The sequence below is a fragment of the Anthonomus grandis genome, chromosome 16 (assembly GCF_022605725.1).
Source record: "Anthonomus grandis grandis chromosome 16, icAntGran1.3, whole genome shotgun sequence".
In the NCBI taxonomy this organism is placed as follows: Eukaryota; Metazoa; Arthropoda; class Insecta; order Coleoptera; family Curculionidae; genus Anthonomus; species Anthonomus grandis.
Window position 1 is genome coordinate 3919929 of NC_065561.1, and position 17373 is coordinate 3937301.

Sequence of the window (17373 nt, forward strand, 5' to 3'; positions counted from 1 at the left end):
ACAGTTCCGATTTTAGAAAAAAACACAAAAATGGGCTAATGTTTACTGCGGATCTCGTCAGAAATACCGGCAACCACAGAACATAAATATAAACAACCTAACCTCTCATTTCATCAGGTGGTACAACTAGTAGATGCGCCGTTATCAGATTTATATAGAAAGAACTCCTATTGGCAAGTAACAAGGTATTAGATAAATGATAAAATCTGAAAAAATAGAAGTTTAAATTATAAAAAGAGAAATAAGGATGCACTCTTTTTGGTAAGGGTTTCAACTAAATTGTAAAGTAAGAGCAGTTAAAGATATAGATTTAATTATTTTAAGATAGTAATAGATCATCCTAACGTTCACGGCAATCTGCAAAGTCTGGCAGCGTTGCAGGCAGCCTTCCGTGGACGAACACCGGCAGCGTCAACAGCTGAATTCACGCGAAAATCAACCCGAAGTGCATGGCCCAAACGTGTGACGTCACGAGCAAAATTTTTTGGAGCGCTTTGTCCTTTTGTAGAGGTGTTATTGTCCCAATGGCCCCAACTCTGCTTCAGACTCCGTACTGGACATTTTAAATGTTCAACAAAATTTTTTTAATCAAAAAATAATGAATATAAATTTATTAACAATACTTAAACACCACACGCAAGAACGATTCAAAAGACCGACCACAGCAATAAGATACACAAGGACGAAAATGTGAAATAATATGAACGACGAACGTCAATAAAATTCGTTATCGATATCGACGATATCTGCGCGCTGCTACCCGGAAAAATGCATCCGCCACGAATCCGCCGCAGCGTACAATAAGATAGAGAAGGACATCGATATAAGCGCGTGGTGCGTGTTGCAGCAAATATACGGGATGTTGCCGCAGGGCCAGTGCGGCCCTGATTTAAAGAGCCAATATCGAGGACCCAGCTGTTGGCCGTCTCGTGGGCAACTTGACCAATAGCAATAGAGCATTTGTGCCTGTCAGCGCATATCACGCGGTGATCATTGTTTTGACGCCTCGCCTCTAACGTTTGACTTTAGTTTAAGATAAACACGTGAGATCTGTTCACTATAGAAAATTTTCGCATCATAACAACTTGCATTGATCATTGATCAACAATGCCTTGTCATAACAATATTGAAAAATTGCTGAACCAAAGCTATTCCTGTTTCTAATGTCATTGTCAAGGAAAAAATTTGTACAAGATACAAGAATTAATATCTTGAAAAGGAGGTGTCGCATGTAAAAAGTTTTAGATGAAAGTTACTAATTTTTTAACGATAAATCATATACTATTAAAAAAATACAGGTTTCTATGCAGAAAAGTGAAGTTGACCTTCATTTAACCTTGAAGACGTCCACATTTTATGCCCCCCTGAAAACCATTCAAGTTTTACATGAAACATTTTCTGGATATATGTTTAGTTTTCGAGATATTGCGATGTCTCAAGTAAAATGAACCACCCTGTATATACATTCAATACATCTTTCTTAATACATTTTTTCTTGATCGTTGCGATGGTATATGGGCAGCTCAAGCTCCTGCAGTTTAAGTAGTGTTAAGTCGTCTGCTTCACATAGGGCACGATGAATGTGTGATGTTTCAGTTTTTCTTAAGAAAAAGGAACGCAAGTTACTAATTTGCTGAATTAGCTACTTCTCTATGTCGGTCATTCCGCTTCCTCCCATATGTCGAGGTAGCGTAGTTCATTCTACGGCACTCCGCGGATAATGGATGATGATATGAGTTGGAAATTTGTTATAAAGCTTATTGTTTCTGTTTCTTTTTACAGTGGATCTGATGATACCTAGTATGTCCGAAACACGTGTAATCATTTGACTTTTATTTTAATAAATTTGAGACCTGTGACTTATATGACATATTAAACTAAGGTTAGCTGGAGGTGAGGAGGTGATTGGCAGAACTTTGTCAAAGATAAAATTAAACGCCCTCTTGTGATATCTAAATTGACGTATTTTTTTTAAAGAAGTTATTAAGGGTGGTTTATTTTGATATCAAAGCACGGTATAACCAATCATCAATATTAAGCAGTTACGGCAAGAAAATTATTTGATGACCGGTGATCTGGTATGGAAGCGGATAGCTGTTTAACAAAACAGAATTGCAATTGATGCAGGATTCAGTTCTAAAAAACCATCCATTATTTCTTATAATAGATAATTGAAAAATAAATAAAAAAATATATTCTAGTTTAAATAATCTTGGATTGATATCCAATATTTGACCCACAAAAAGCGCGGTTTTTTCTAAGAATAAAAAAAACAAAATTACTAAAAACTAAAAGAAATAATGTCCTGGCAAGGGACATAATATCTTGACCGCGGCCCCCGTTGCACAATCCAATTTGAGGTATTTACAGTTGCAAATCGTACTCATACCAAAACTTTTTAGTACGAGAAACAAGATTTACAAGTGTTGTCACCCATACGTTAAACAGTCCTATCAAAACAAGATATTATGTCAGTCTTTAAACATAATTCAATGTATGCTTAGAAAAAATTAAGTAAAATAAAATTTTTTGGACTGAGACAAAACTTACAATAATATAATATCACAGTTTTGGGCTGTTTCTTAGTGATTAAAAAGTCAGAATGATATGAGACTTAAGTCAAATAATTATGTAAAAAGAAATATAATTATTCTAAAAACAACTTATCATTTTAGGTATCACCCCTTTCATGTTTGCACATGCCTTGGAACACGACACTTTTATTACCATATTACTGAAAAACCAAGTGGACACCAAAAAAAAGAATTATCTAGGACACACTGCTGTTGATATTGCGACCATCAGGCAAAATATGAAACTAATGTCTAGACACAAGAGTCAAAGTGAAGCACCTAAAATAGTAACTACAACGGAGGAATCTATCCAGAATGAGATCCAGAACCAACAGCTCCGAAATGCTTTACAGCTTAAACCTCTTGATACTAATAATATCGTTGCCAGTCCTTCGGTTTTTACTTCTCCAGCGCAAAATCAAATACCCTGTATCATTCTTACACCAATATCTTTTAGCAATCCTCAAGTGACTTACTTGACTGCTTCAGCACATGCCCGTCCTAGATTATCCTCTAATATATCTCCTTCTACAATACCTCCTACACCCAATGTTACTCCCATTTATAGTGCGGTTTCTACTGGAAATATTGCCGCTGGCCAGCAATTTTTCTTTCCGCCCAATTTTTCACCAAATCACTCGGTACTAAGTCTCAGTTCACATCAAGCCTATAATACAGTGACATCACAATCATATAGCGTAACGGACTTCATGAATTCTAGAATTAATTCGTCGGTTGGCATGTATTCGTATTCTCCCTTTGTTAATGTTATATCACCCAATGTATAAGATTTTATTTTAATTTATCTTGTCTATGTTTTTTGTAAAGTGGATCTAAATATGCTGGATATGCAATAATAAAGTTTATTCAATTTTCGCCAGATATTAAGAACAATTTAGTTATCTTAAGTATTTTTAATTTAATTTTTTTATGATTACTTACTTAGATCCTTAATCAAAATTAGCATATGTTTTATCCGAAGACTTTTTAAGTAGTTTTAAACAAATTAATATTTTCCAAAATAAAGATTTCATACATATCATTCATAGTTTAATATTTCCAATGTTTATGACCTTAGTATATTAGTTTTATACTTATCGTTGTTAGACTGAGCAGAATTTACTTGGGTTGTTAGATAATAAATATTAGTTATAATAAATTATATACCTATATAATTAGGCGGTTCTCATAAGTTTAAAATTTTTAGCGAGCTACGAGATTTTCAGCTTTTGACTTTAACAATATTCTCAAGGAGCCAAGATAATAATCTGACAAATTAAGAACTAAATACAATTTTCAGTAAAAAAAAGTTTATACATTGTAACTATCAAATGTTTTAATTCTGTTAAAAGAAATATAGAATTATAATTTTCCCATACTTACTTTTTTTTGGTGGCATGTGACATTTAACCATGCAGCCAGTTACAGTTTTTATATTTTATTTAATTTGCCTTTAGTAACGTATCGCATATTTCTAATTACTCTGATAATTTATTTAACAATATTCTTTATCCTTTATGCAAATTATGCTATTGTTTCAATCTACAACCTTGTATTAATTTTTTTTTATTTTATTAATTTATTATATTTTTCTTTAAATTATTTATTTCTTTTTTTTTACTGTTATTTTATTTTTAATATCTAGATATATTTAATTTATAGAACGGTTTTTAGCTACATTATTCTATACTAAAACATTTAAAACAGTGAGACACACTTCACGCCGCTGGGGTCTGTCAGGACGACTTAATATAATACAAGGGATATTGACCACATCATAAGGGAATGAGACTTGGAACTAGGATAACTATTCTAAATAAAAATCTAAACTTACATTTCTAATAAGGAATAATAAGGAAGATAATTAGATAATTAAATATTTTTGCATTTTCTAGTGACAATAAATGCATAATATTAAATTGATTAGCTACTTTACATTCCGCGCGTAAATTAACCATTAGCACCTCGATTTCTTGAGGATGTTTTTTACATTCAAAAAATATGTGATTTAGGTCACATGTAACATTACAATTTGTGCGCAGATCAGTAGCTAATACTTTAATTTTGTTGAGGTGTGCTGGGTAGCAAGCATGTGTAAATTTTATACGAATTATAGTTGTTTTAAAACGCCTTGGCACATTTAGTTCACTATGCCAGTGCGCAGAAGGTAAATTTTAGAACTAATTTGCAATAACTTGTTGGCGATTCCTTGCAAATATTTTCCCAAACATCATTCCACTTAACATTTCTATTTTTCCTAATTCTTGCCTTTATATCAGTAAGATAAGGAAGATCAGGTATGTAGTTGACGACGACAATACTATTTTAAAACAAAAAATCATTAAAATTGACTTTTATTAATTAGTTTGATTGACAGAAAACAAAATATATATATAATAATCATAATATATATGTATATTAATTTAACAGTAATCTTCTCGGATTTGCCGAAAATTTGTCTATGACAGTCTTTTCAATAAAGTCACTGTTTTCGTTTAAATAATTGCGATGTATGCTCATCAGATATAAACCTGTAAGTCTTTTTTCACCCATGGTGCTTCTAAGCCACGTTTTAACTCTTCGCAGCGTACTGAAGGACCGTTCTACGGTCACCGTGGTGCATGGGATAGTGCCTGAAATAATCAATGCCTTTCTGACAGCAGGGTAAAAAATGTTAAACAGATCAACTACTTTTATATCCCTTAATTGATCATCTAATAAAGACTTCTTCACCCTTAAATTATGCCAAAGGTTGAGTTTTCCTATGATATCCAGGTTATAAAATTCTTGGAACGATTCTGCGTTCTGAGAATGTCCTTGATTGACCTTGATATTTTTGATGTGTTCCCCCATCGAGATCATGTCGATCAATTTAGCTTGCAGTGCGCTAACTACTGGTTCTAAAACTGCTGAATATTTGGCTATTATTTGTAGAGCAATAATACTTGTACGCCACCCTCTTTCTCTACCATTGTAGAACAGCCGTCGAATCCAAACCCTACGTAATCTTGGTTGGGAGGTTAGAACTAATCAAGAAATTATCAATTGCTTCGGCTTTTTGTGCTTTTAGTTTAACAAACGCTACAAATTCCTTTTGCTTTCGTCGTAGAATCGTACGCCTATTGACAGCTGTTCTTTCCCAGCTACGTCTGCTGTTTTATCAGCTAAGACTGCGGAAGCCATGGTCTTCTGAATCTTACTTATTATATTCTCCTTAATAACTTTGGCACATGAATTTATGAATTCGTTTTATATTTTTGGCGATGTGTAAACTGCTTTGCAACGACACTTTTCTAGGTGACTCTTTAATTTGTCGTCATCTGAATAGATCCTCAATTTCAATAAATCTAATAAAATACCCTCATCTGTTTGTTTTCCCCTGAGACATATCATGCGTACCGCAAAATACTATACAAGAAATAATTGATGACAATATTTGTCTGTTTTCATCGATTGCTTTTTGGTGTCGACTTTGCAGTTGGATGTATACAGGAACATTTTCAAGAAAATTTTTTGCAGCATTTGTCGCTGTTAGGTGAAGGTTGGTCGTTGCATGCTTTCGGCGGTCTTCATGCATATTTTTGAACTTTATATATGACCTGACCATAAATGATCCCAAAATTCCTCTCACAGTGCTGTTGGGCGGAGGGAACAAGACACAATGCTTACAAAGAGCATTATTTAGTCGCTTGGAATATACTAGTCATGGTGCATATTGATCCAACCAAGCATGATTAAATTTTCTTTCTAAATGTCTTGCATCACTTTCAAAATCGTAATTTCTGGCTATATCAAATATCAGGGGGGGTTGCTGCCCCCCTGCCCCTACGCTCCTGAAATGACGTATAAATTTTTTTATTTATATTTATTATAACCCCATATTATGGGGTTAACTTTATCAGACCAATTCCTTTATACCATACCTCCTTTCAATGCCTTGAAAAACAGACATGGAGCCCGATAGTATAACATAGTTGTTGTTACTGTCTTCTAAGGCAAGTCTTCTTAGGTGCCTCTCTAATGGCAATTGCCTCAGAAGTAAATATGCTACAATTTTTTTCAAATTTAAATTAGTATTGAATGTCTAAGTCAGGGATGTATATTGCTGCTCCATTGCCTTCTTCACTCTTTGATGCATCTGTATATATATGCATGCTCTTATCATGTTGTGATAATTCTAATTTAAGTATGTTTTTATTTAATATGGAGCTATCAGTAAACGAAGGATATTTAACCACACATGTTTCAGCAGCGCTGAAATAATCAAATTTTATTAATTCAAAGGGTACAATTAGATCTAACATTGGTCATCTCCCGAAAAACCTCACAAAATAGAGGAGAGTTTTTATGTATCCAATACTCATTTGTTAAATATTGAATGTTTAATTTGTTTACCTCATATAGAAGATCTGTATTTAAGAATTTGTGTTTAATAAGGACTTAGCACTAAGCATACTTCTGCGAAAATAAAGAACCTACTCTTTATATTTCAACTAATTCCGTAGTAGTCACGGGCGTACCGAAATAATTTGTACTGAACTTAAATTTAATAAATATAATATTAATTATAACCTTATGATTTGTATGGTCGATTTTTAATTTTTGTAATAAGTCGATTTTGCTTATTTTTAAAATTGTGTTTATGCAACAATTTTTATTGTATTTACTATAATTGTTTGTTTTTTGGTATAATATAAATGCTAAAGCAAAATAGAAATTTGAAATTTTTGCAGGTATTTTATAATTATATTAAAGCATTTAAAACAACCTCCGCCGTTCTTTTACTAACAGTTGAAAGAAACATAAAGTTCAAAATAAGAATAAAATTTACCATATTTATGTATGTAAGTGGAAATCCATTTATATATTTTTAACAAAATAAATTTTTAATTAAAAACATAAATTTTTTTTACAATATTTTACAAATTTAGCCTTTTTTAATAAATGAAAATGGTTAACTTGACATGATATCACGCATTTTAATATAACAATCATTAGCACGTTCTAATTGTCAAAACTTGAGGCAACAGGACGGAACTCTGTAACAAAAATAGCAACAGCGATTCTCTTTAATCCTTCGCTTCGCCATTTGTACTCTATTACAATCGGATTAGGTCGCCACTGACCGCGTGCGGTCGGAATTTCTTTAAATAAGGACATCTAAAATGGTCTCCTTATCAAAGAGATACTTCAATAAGGAGATTTTTTCTTCTTTTCCTTTCCACTCTATTGTATGTCGAATTTCTACTTATCTCTGTCTACTTTTATGGAGTAGGTCACGTAAGTTAAGAAATTTATTATTTATATTTTTTTAGGTTAGTTTTTATAAATAGCTAGGTACGTACTATTTTATTTTTCTTCTTCGTGATAATTTTTAATTAGTGGAGTTTATTAAAGTGGAAAAATATTTGCCTACTTACATATTGAGGTATATAAGAACATTTTGGTTATCTGTGGTGCAGGACAATTAAGTTAAAATGGATCTTCCAATTCCAGAGAAACCCAACAGAGCCCCAAAAACCAGCCCTGTGTAGTGGCAAGTGCTGGTCGAGTATTTGATGAGTTACTGAGAAATGATTACCAAAGCATTTGCTGGGTAGATGGACGGCCGCACTATAAGAAATTGTGGAGTGAAGCAGCCACCCAACTAAATAGTATGGGTTATGGGTCTAAAACCCCAGATAAGTGGATAGAGGTAAAATGTATACTTACAGTTGAAGCTATATGATGTAAATATAAATATACAAAATACAGACTTATGTAGGTATATACATGTAATGTGTAAAATCTTAAGATTTTAATAAATGTCAATGGAATAATAATAATTGTGATTATTTGGTTTAAGGCATTTTCCAAATGGAAAAGCAAAGTTAAGGTAAAGGCTCAAACTATGAAATTGGCCATGAATAGGAGGTCCAGTACCTCAACTTATTCTTACTGAAGAAAAGTTAATGGGTTTAATTGGATGGTCACCTGTAGAAGGAGATACAGAGGAGCTAGGATTAGTCGTAAAGTATTAATTTGTGAAACATAATGTTTATTTTATCATGTTTAAATCTAAGAGTTTATAAATTGCTATTTTTATGAGTTGACAATGTTTTAATTAAGAAGACCTATTATTCCTTAGTTAATTAAATTACAGAACTAAAAAATTACAGACCCAAGGAAGCAGTACCAGCATGAAAAAAAATTAATACTAGAAAAGCCTTGGGAATAGCAATTGCAAGTACATCTACCACAGCACCATAATCCACACCAGTTAATGGAAATATAGAAGCTTAGATATCTGAATTACCTCCTTTGCTAGCAATTGGCAGTGAAGAAACTTACCCACAGAAAAATTCTATAAAACGAAAGTTTATAGGAAAGCTAAATAAACCAAATAAAATAATTAGCAAAATAGCCATGAAGAATGATAACAAAACACTCTTAATAATGCATGAGAAGACTCTAAAAGAACTAAAGGAAATTAATGAAAATCTTACAATAATGGCAAAAAATTCTGGAAATTCAAAAATTTTGCAAAAAATGCCAATCTTATTATATAGAGCATTTTGATTTTCCATCCACTTTAAGTTACACTGTATAAATATATATGTATTTAAGTTCCTTTTATAAACATGAATTCCTATTTTTGATATAAATTATTAAATGTTCATCTGGATGGTCCTTCTGATGATGAGGCTACCATTTACATGACCATATATTAAAAACAATTTTTTTTGAAATATGCTAAAATAATATTATAATAATTTAATAAAGTGGAAACACCATACCTTAGTAATCGGAAAAATATGAGTCTGCGGAACTGGAATCGTCTGTCTCAATTATCACTGGAAGTATCGGTGGCAAAACTAAATATTCATTTTCTATTGAATAGCCGGGGTACATACTTTATCACGAATCATTTCTGATGTTGGCACTACACTTGCTTTGTAAAAATCGTAAACGATTCGCCGAATAACGTCTTTAGTTAAATCGTCAACTTTACGGAACTTTTGGTTAACTTTTTTCCGTTTTAAGGAATAATCTACAACATCTATATATTGTTGACATAAATAATACGATATATTGTTGACATCGAAATTAAAGTTTGTTGTTCAATACGCCTTAAGATAAATCTCTCCGACTGTTCAGAATTTTCTCGTTTTAGACATCGAAACATGTTTAAAATTATTCTTTTGCATTGCACATGATGATCTTTATGTTCAAACTCAAAACTCCGCAATTTCACTAGTGCAAGTGTTCAATCCAGCCCCTTCTGACGAAGTTTTATCCTCCTCCATCTCAAATGGTCGCCAAAAAGCCATTATAATAAGTCAATACAATTAATAACAACAAACAAATATTAAACTCTTAAAACGAACTATAACCAAATAAGAACAAGAACAAGTAACGATTAGCAACGAAGTAAAAAGAAATACTACGAGAAAAATTAAGAAACAAATTTAGCCGGTTTAATAATTTCGCCAGAATTGCGACTTCCACTGTTTCGATATTAAAAATCAAAAATGGCCACTTGCGTCCTAGACATTAATTTCTTGACATTCCGGCTTAAAGAAGTTCATAGAAGTATAATTTTTAATCGCGATGCCGCCGTAAGCGCTTGCATTTTAAAAATATATTGGTGTCCCAATAACCACCGAAATTAAAAAATATATTATTCTATCTCACTCTAGTATCACTGCTCTGGCATGCGACCTCGTATATCGGCTTTTCGACGCTGCCTTTGATAGAATTTATACTTTATTTTTTGCTGCTTCAAGTAAGTTTGGGAAAACTATACTATTAGTTGTACTGGTGGAAAAAAATCCACAATAATACTAATAGCAACAAATATCTATAAATTTATTAATCTTTTTTTTAGTTTTTCGACATACTTTTTTAAATAAAAAATAATTAAAAATTATAATTTAATTGTTAAATATTTTCATAACTTAAAAATGCAATAACGTCATATAGGTATATTATTAATTATAAAAAATATTTACTTTAATTACTCTTTCAAAATTAACTTCTCAATTATTCAAAAAGTATAATTTTGAAAAATCTATTTGACAAGTAAATAATAATAATAATAAACAATTAGAATTTCATTGAAAAATTAACATTATTTCTTAGTTAAAATCGATAGTGAGGTAGTTCATAGTTCACGTAACAAAGTTACGCATGGAGTAGTGGCATCGCCAGAACTATTTATTTGTTGCAATACTCCACAAACGCGGCAAAATTGGTATTTACATGTAAATTCCTAAGTTACAGATAATTTAAGCCTTAAATTTTAAAAATAGAATATAAGACTTAAGGGGCGTAACCTGGTATAGTATTCTCAACTCAAATATAATAGTTAAATGGAAAATCACAGTAAAGGTTTCAAATCTTTTAAAGAAGTACTCAAAATGTCTATCTTAGCTTGAGTAAAAACTTCATTTACAACAGTCATCATTCGGTTGAATAGGGATAAGTTGATATTTGGATCAACCTTCAAGAATTTTTGATCATTTGAAAGCCTAAGATTAATTTTTGGTACATTTAGTCTAATATAATTAACCAAGTTACAGTCTTTATAGTTAAAGTAATTTAATATATTGTATAAAAATATCACAGCTTGTATCATTCTTCTATCTAAAAGAGTTTTAAATGAAAAACTGTTCAGCATATTTTTGTAAGACACTTTGTATGGATAAGAGTTATTATTCAAAACACAAAGAGCGCAGAAACCTTTTTTACACTTTCTCTATTTGATCTATGTGCACAGATTCTAAGGGCATCCATATTTGAGACGCATATTCAAGGTGAGGTCTAACTATTGCAGTATACTTACTTACTTACTATTGTAGCGATTTTGAAGTGCTTAGTATTGCGGATAAGAAAACCCAATGCTTTAAATGCTTTTTTTACAATGATGGAGAAATAACTATTAAACTTTAAATTAGACTGAAATAGAAAACCCAGGTCTTTAACCTCACTGACTCGACTAAGATCATAATTTCCAATATGATACTGGTCCAAGACTTGATTTATTTTACTAGTAAAAGAGGTAACAGAACACTTTTTCTCATTTAAAGCCATTCCACTATTACTAAACCATGCCACACAATTATCTAAATCCCGCTGCAATATATCACAGTCTTCCTGGGCCTTGACAACCCTGAAGAGTTTGAAATGATCTGCAAAGAGAAGCCCAGCAAATCCAGTTAGGCACTCAGGTAAGGAGTCAATAAAGCTAAAAAAACAGCAGAGGACCCAAGCTACTTCCCTGTGGTACCTCTGAGGTTACTATAAATGTTTTCGAGCTTGTAGACCCAACCCTAACCTGCTGAACTCTATTCGTCAGATAGGACATCAACACGGATTCTCCGCAGCCCACCAACCTTTCAAGCAGCAGTTCATGATCAAACTTATCAAATGCTTTCTCACAGTCTGTATAAACTACGTCCAATTGATATTTATTGGAAATAGTCTCGGCAGCAAATTAAGAAAATTCTGAAATTATTGAAAGATTAGTAATAGTAGATTTACCCCTTAAAAAACCTAAAATAAAAAATCAGTTAAATTGTTACAAAGTAAGGTTTCAAATATTTTTTCTAATGTGTTGAACAAACTTATTGTCCTATAATTTTTAATTTAAATTTTATTTCCACTCTTAAATAGAGGAGTTATATCTGCTATTTTCAATGGTTCTGGAAATTGTTTATTTTTAACAGCTAAATTAAATATATTTTTTATTGGCGCAGCTATAAATTCTGCTAGGCCCTTGTATATGTAGGCCGGAATGTTATCCGGTCCTGTTGATTTTTTAGGTTTTAAGTTTTTTATACTTTCAATGAATTCATTTTCAGTAGTTAATGAGAAATTAAATATGTTCCCACTAAAATTGAGGCTATCCTGTGCATTGTCCTTATTGGTTTTTGAGGGAATTTGAAATATTGACTGAAAATGCTGTGAAAAAGCATTTGAAATGTCAAAATGAATTTGAGTCAGAATTTAAATTTTGTTCAATATTTTGTTGATAGATTTTATATTGTTTGAGTTTGCAGCTTTTTGCATTTTTTCAAATCATGAAAATGTCCCACCACAACAAGATTAGATGGTTTTTTTGCTATTGCTTTATGAAGTTTATTTTTTTGCTTTATTTTATGAATCAAATCAGTAGAGTACCTAGTGGGGTATTTTTTACTACCCATATATTTAACATAATACTTGGGAATAGCCCTGTCAAATAAAGCATAGATCTGGTTATAAAAATAATTCAGACTATTGTTTCCCTCTGTTTTTGAGTAGATTTCCGACCAATCACAACCCCTCACCAACTGATACAAAAGGAAGAAATCCATCTTCGCAAAGTCATATACACAACTTTTAGATATGCCTAACTCATATTTTACTTTTAATGGCAGGTCGAACACTAAGGCTGGATGGTATGGATCCTTTATTACTAATTGACCCATAGGTCTGGTAATCTGCAATATCTCTAGGTTTGACAATACAAGGTCTAAACATCTATCTCTAAAATTTTTTCTGTTATTAAACTGCTTTAGATTATTCAAACCAAGGAATTCTTGTAATAAATTATTTTTCTCATTTTCACAGGTATTATAAAAAGGCAGGTTAAAATCCCCCAAAATTAAAACGTTGGTACAATTACTATCTAAAAGACATTCAAAATAAGTAAAATATGAATTGTAACTTTCCAAACTAAAGTTTGGTTGGAAGTACACAGCAGAAATAAGAACATATACATTTTTAAATCCAGAAAAACTTGGATACAATGGCCCCATTTGGCCATACATCCCTCTTCTATGCATTTTCCAGGTCTTCTTGCCTTATTTGAGCTATGTTATTCTCACTTGACATCAGGAAAGCTGGGTTTTAAAAAGGCTTCCAACTGCTCAGGTTTTGTTCCTGGTGCTAATCTTGTAACATGCAGAAAATGTAAATTTTGGAATACCTTGAATTTGAGTTTTTCCTTCACTGCAACATACAACAAATCTCCTAGATTGGCGTTTAGTTTTCTGCCATTGGTTGCCGTTACTATATTGTGCATTTTCATTTTCAATTTGCGGGCACTCCAATTGCTGGATTTCCTTGATTTTGTTGGTAGAATCGGTCAGCAAGGTGATTGTCAATAATTTCAGTAACTTTATGAATCCAACGACTTGCAGTAGTTTCGCTTATTCCAAATTTAAAATCTTGTCCAATGCTTCTTTGGTAACAATCTGTAGCATAAAATCTTGACATACTAAAACTGCCCATTCAGTATTAACTCTACTTCCTCCGCCTCTATTGTTAACAGAATGTTGTGGAAGATAGGGTCGAATTAGATCTATTAAGTGTTGTGTTTAAGAAAGCGTCTTGATATACTAGTGAAAACCAGACAGTGCAGAAATCGTTTTCGACGTCAAACTTGTTGCATAGGTAGTCAGGGCAGAAGTACTCACAGTCTCGCCAACATTAGAACTATTATTATTATTGTTATTGGCCTTTTGTTGGTTATACGTAACCTCAAATTTTTCTTCGAAAACGAAGAAAAAAAGTACTCCTTTATATTATAGTAGTAGTAAGAGTGGGGAATCTAGAGTTCGGCAAGTAGGCCTAAAAGTCTCTTTTCGCCAAACAGAATCACCCATCCCTACGCCACCACTCCCAATGCACCAACTTCACTGAGTCCCTTTTAACAAAAGCTTGCACATTGTCCCAGTCCAGATGTTTAGGATCTTTAGCTAAAGCGTCATTGCTCCAAAAATTTTTCTTCTCAGGCGACTACACCTATCGCAAATTCCTAATATGTGATATGAAGTTTTTCCCTTGTATTGCAATTAGAACAGAGCGGACTTTCTCTTATACCAAGAAGATGAAGATGCCTGTTATTATCTGGTATAATATCCATGGCCTGTCTACATCCTTCTGCCCTTTTCAGTATGTCAGAATTGGTATGTTCTTATATATTCTGAGAGCGATCGTCATATGGCCTAAGTAAGCATTACGCCATTCTCGGCTATCCTTCATCCTCTTATACGCCGCCAAGGCTGCTCCTGGATTGATGGCTTCCTCTTCCAGGATGGGAGTTCCGGCAGCGTAAGAAAAATGTTTAGAGGTGCCGCATGTGTCGCTCTAGTAATTTCCAAACAGACCAGTCTTTGCAGTCTAGCCAGTTTTTGCGCATTGGTCACCCTTATTGCCGCTGACTATTATACCTATTGGGCTGTTGCCTTATTTGCTCTGCATGAGTTTTAAAGGTGAGTTTGCTGTCTAAATTAATTCCCAAGTATGTGACTGGCTTCCCCAATATTAGGCGATGATATAAAGTCTTAAGGTTTAAAGTCTGTCAAATTCCGACTCCTAGTAAAGAGAAAGAGGTCGGTCTTCTCTGAGTGGACCGATATAGTCCTGACTCCTGACATCACTGTTCCACCACTCTGCACACGGCTTGCATGCGCTCACAGACTGTGTTTACGAGTTTACCCATGATTATCGCATCCATCGTCCGTGTATGCTTGTGCATAGGCTTCTTGAGGGGACTGTTCATCACCAGACACCAGAGGTGTGACGAAAGACAACTGCCTTTCGCTTGTTAATATTTTTTGGCGAGCTTTCAGTCCTGGTCTGGCTCTGGCTCTGGCTCTGGTTTCTTGCCACAAGGCGCAACATTTCCTTCTCCAGGAAAATGAGTTTTAGAAAGAAGCTTGATGATCTCTTTTTTGTTGGAGGTCTATAGTTCACCTTTCTTCAAGCATTTTACCTCAATCTTCCTGTTAGAGTCCAGTAGCATCAGAAAACAATCTGTGTCTGAGAGATATTTCATCTCTCCACAGAACTTGCACCAGCAATATCTTTTACAGCATCGGACTTCATGTTTCAATTTCCTTCTAGCTATCACGTATACATCGCAATTCTCTTGAGTTGTCCTTCTGAGAGCGCGGTAATGCAACCTTCTTATATCTTTTTTAAGACGGTCTAGAGTATCATTACACCATGGCAATCTCTTCATGAGAGGACACGCTACCTCGTAAGCATTGATAATTATATACTGTTTAGCCTCACTACCTCTGTATCTAGTTCCTGTTAAGATGTGCTTCTTTCTAATCCGAAGCGATTTCGAATCGGATCATCTTATGGTCAGACATAGTTATGTCCTATGATACCTTCCAGTGTTTAATCCTATCCGACAAAAGTCGGTTCCGGCTTTACGTTTGATACCTCAATATTTTCCGATGCTACAATATTTCCTAATAATCCCGTACCCGTACTTTCACATATGTACTTTTCCATACAGTGTTATGCGCGTTTGCGCATAACAGTATACCCTGCGATTATTGAAAAAACCACTATCCCTACTATATTTTTTATAGTAGGGATAGCGATCTCTTTAATTCTTTCGTCGGAGGAAGTTTGCGTTGACATACGGGAAGTATAAACTACATATATAATATTAACTATTTTGTGCCGTTTACCACGTAGCAGAGCTGCCGTAGCATCCTTGAAGTTTACTTGTGGCAAAGATGTAAGTTCAAGCTCCCTGGATGCTAAGAGATTCGTTCTGGGCCTGTGATCTGGCCTGTGGTTTCCTTCCATACGGGCTATGATTTTGAAGCCGATGGACAAAAAAGAGATTAAGAAAATTGGCGGATAAACCTAAGGTTCTTGTATTAATACAATTTCTCTTGTCTTAGCAGTCATGATGCTTGCCAATCTGGCGATGGCATCTTGCTTTGTTGGAAATTGATTTGAGTTATCCTTAACTGCACCGTGGGAGACGTCCAAGGACTACTCGGCTAAACTTTCATTCTGGCAGCTTGGAGGTTTAGGCTGAGATGTTCGGTCTGCCGGGCGTTCTCCGAACGATTACCTAAAAAGCTGAAACAGTGAGCAGTTCAAAGAAGAGTGTCTATCTGGTCTTCTCGAGTCGAGCAGCAACCTCCCTGCTCATCATGATTTGAAGATTAAACTTTTCGGCCTCCCCTTCCGTCCTCAGATGTTGCCTGCTGGGAATGCCTTAATGTTTTGTTTTGTATGACAAAGATCTCGCTGACTTACTCTAGTCATTCTAGCCGCTCCCATGTACTCAAAGTAAAAAGTCTCTCACTCTGAGGACACCGGTAATCTTTTTCTAGGGACGCCTGTGTTGGGTGATGATTCTCTTCAGCTTTTCCTCCTCTTGCCTTACCTCTCTTATCTACGCTTTATCAGTAGCTGGAGACTCCCTGGGTGTTGCTTGCTGATCAAGGCTTTGGATTTGCCCTGGAAGCTGCCTTCTACAAGGAGATTTGTCGGACTGGTCTAAAATTGGTCATGACGAAACTGTTCGTCCTTCCTGGTTGGCTTTATGCTCTCCTTCTTCCCTTATATTTCCTTTTTTCGCCTCTTTTTGCGGTTTCTTGCCTACTTCTTTTTATCCTTAAGCCGTTGCAACTTTTCGGCTTTTGGGTTCTGCCCTGGTTCAATAGTTTTTGGTTACTTCAGCTTCTGCGTCGTTCTTAGACTTAAGGAACGTCAAATTTAGGGAACTGTATTATTTTTTGAAATAATACAGTGCCGCAAGGTCAGTAAGGTTACACACCGGCAAAACAAGGTGCGTATTTTCGCGGAAAATATATTTTAAATAAAATAATTAACTATTAAAGAACCATCCTATAATTTCCAATTTAAACTTTGCTAAAAATAATTTAAAAAAATTAAAAATATTCCATATTAATTAATCTTGGATTGATATCCAACATTCTGAGTTGCTGAGGGCTGGTGACCTTAATAGTTTCTCTGCCTGTATGGATGAAAAATTTATCCTGGATTCGGGGGATTT

The 17373-nt window shown here is 33.9% G+C and overlaps 1 protein-coding gene across 1 annotated transcript in view; it reads left to right on the forward strand.

Annotated features, from left to right (window-relative positions):
• The window catches only part of LOC126745830 (uncharacterized), a 44993-nt gene extending 41378 nt beyond the window's left edge, over positions 1-3615 (forward strand). The window contains exon 4 of the mRNA XM_050453849.1: positions 2676-3615. Coding sequence (XP_050309806.1) covers positions 2676-3361 — 686 coding nt within the window. The 3' untranslated portion in view covers positions 3362-3615. The remainder of the gene's footprint in view (positions 1-2675) is intronic.
• The last annotated feature ends 13758 nt before the right edge of the window (positions 3616-17373 follow it).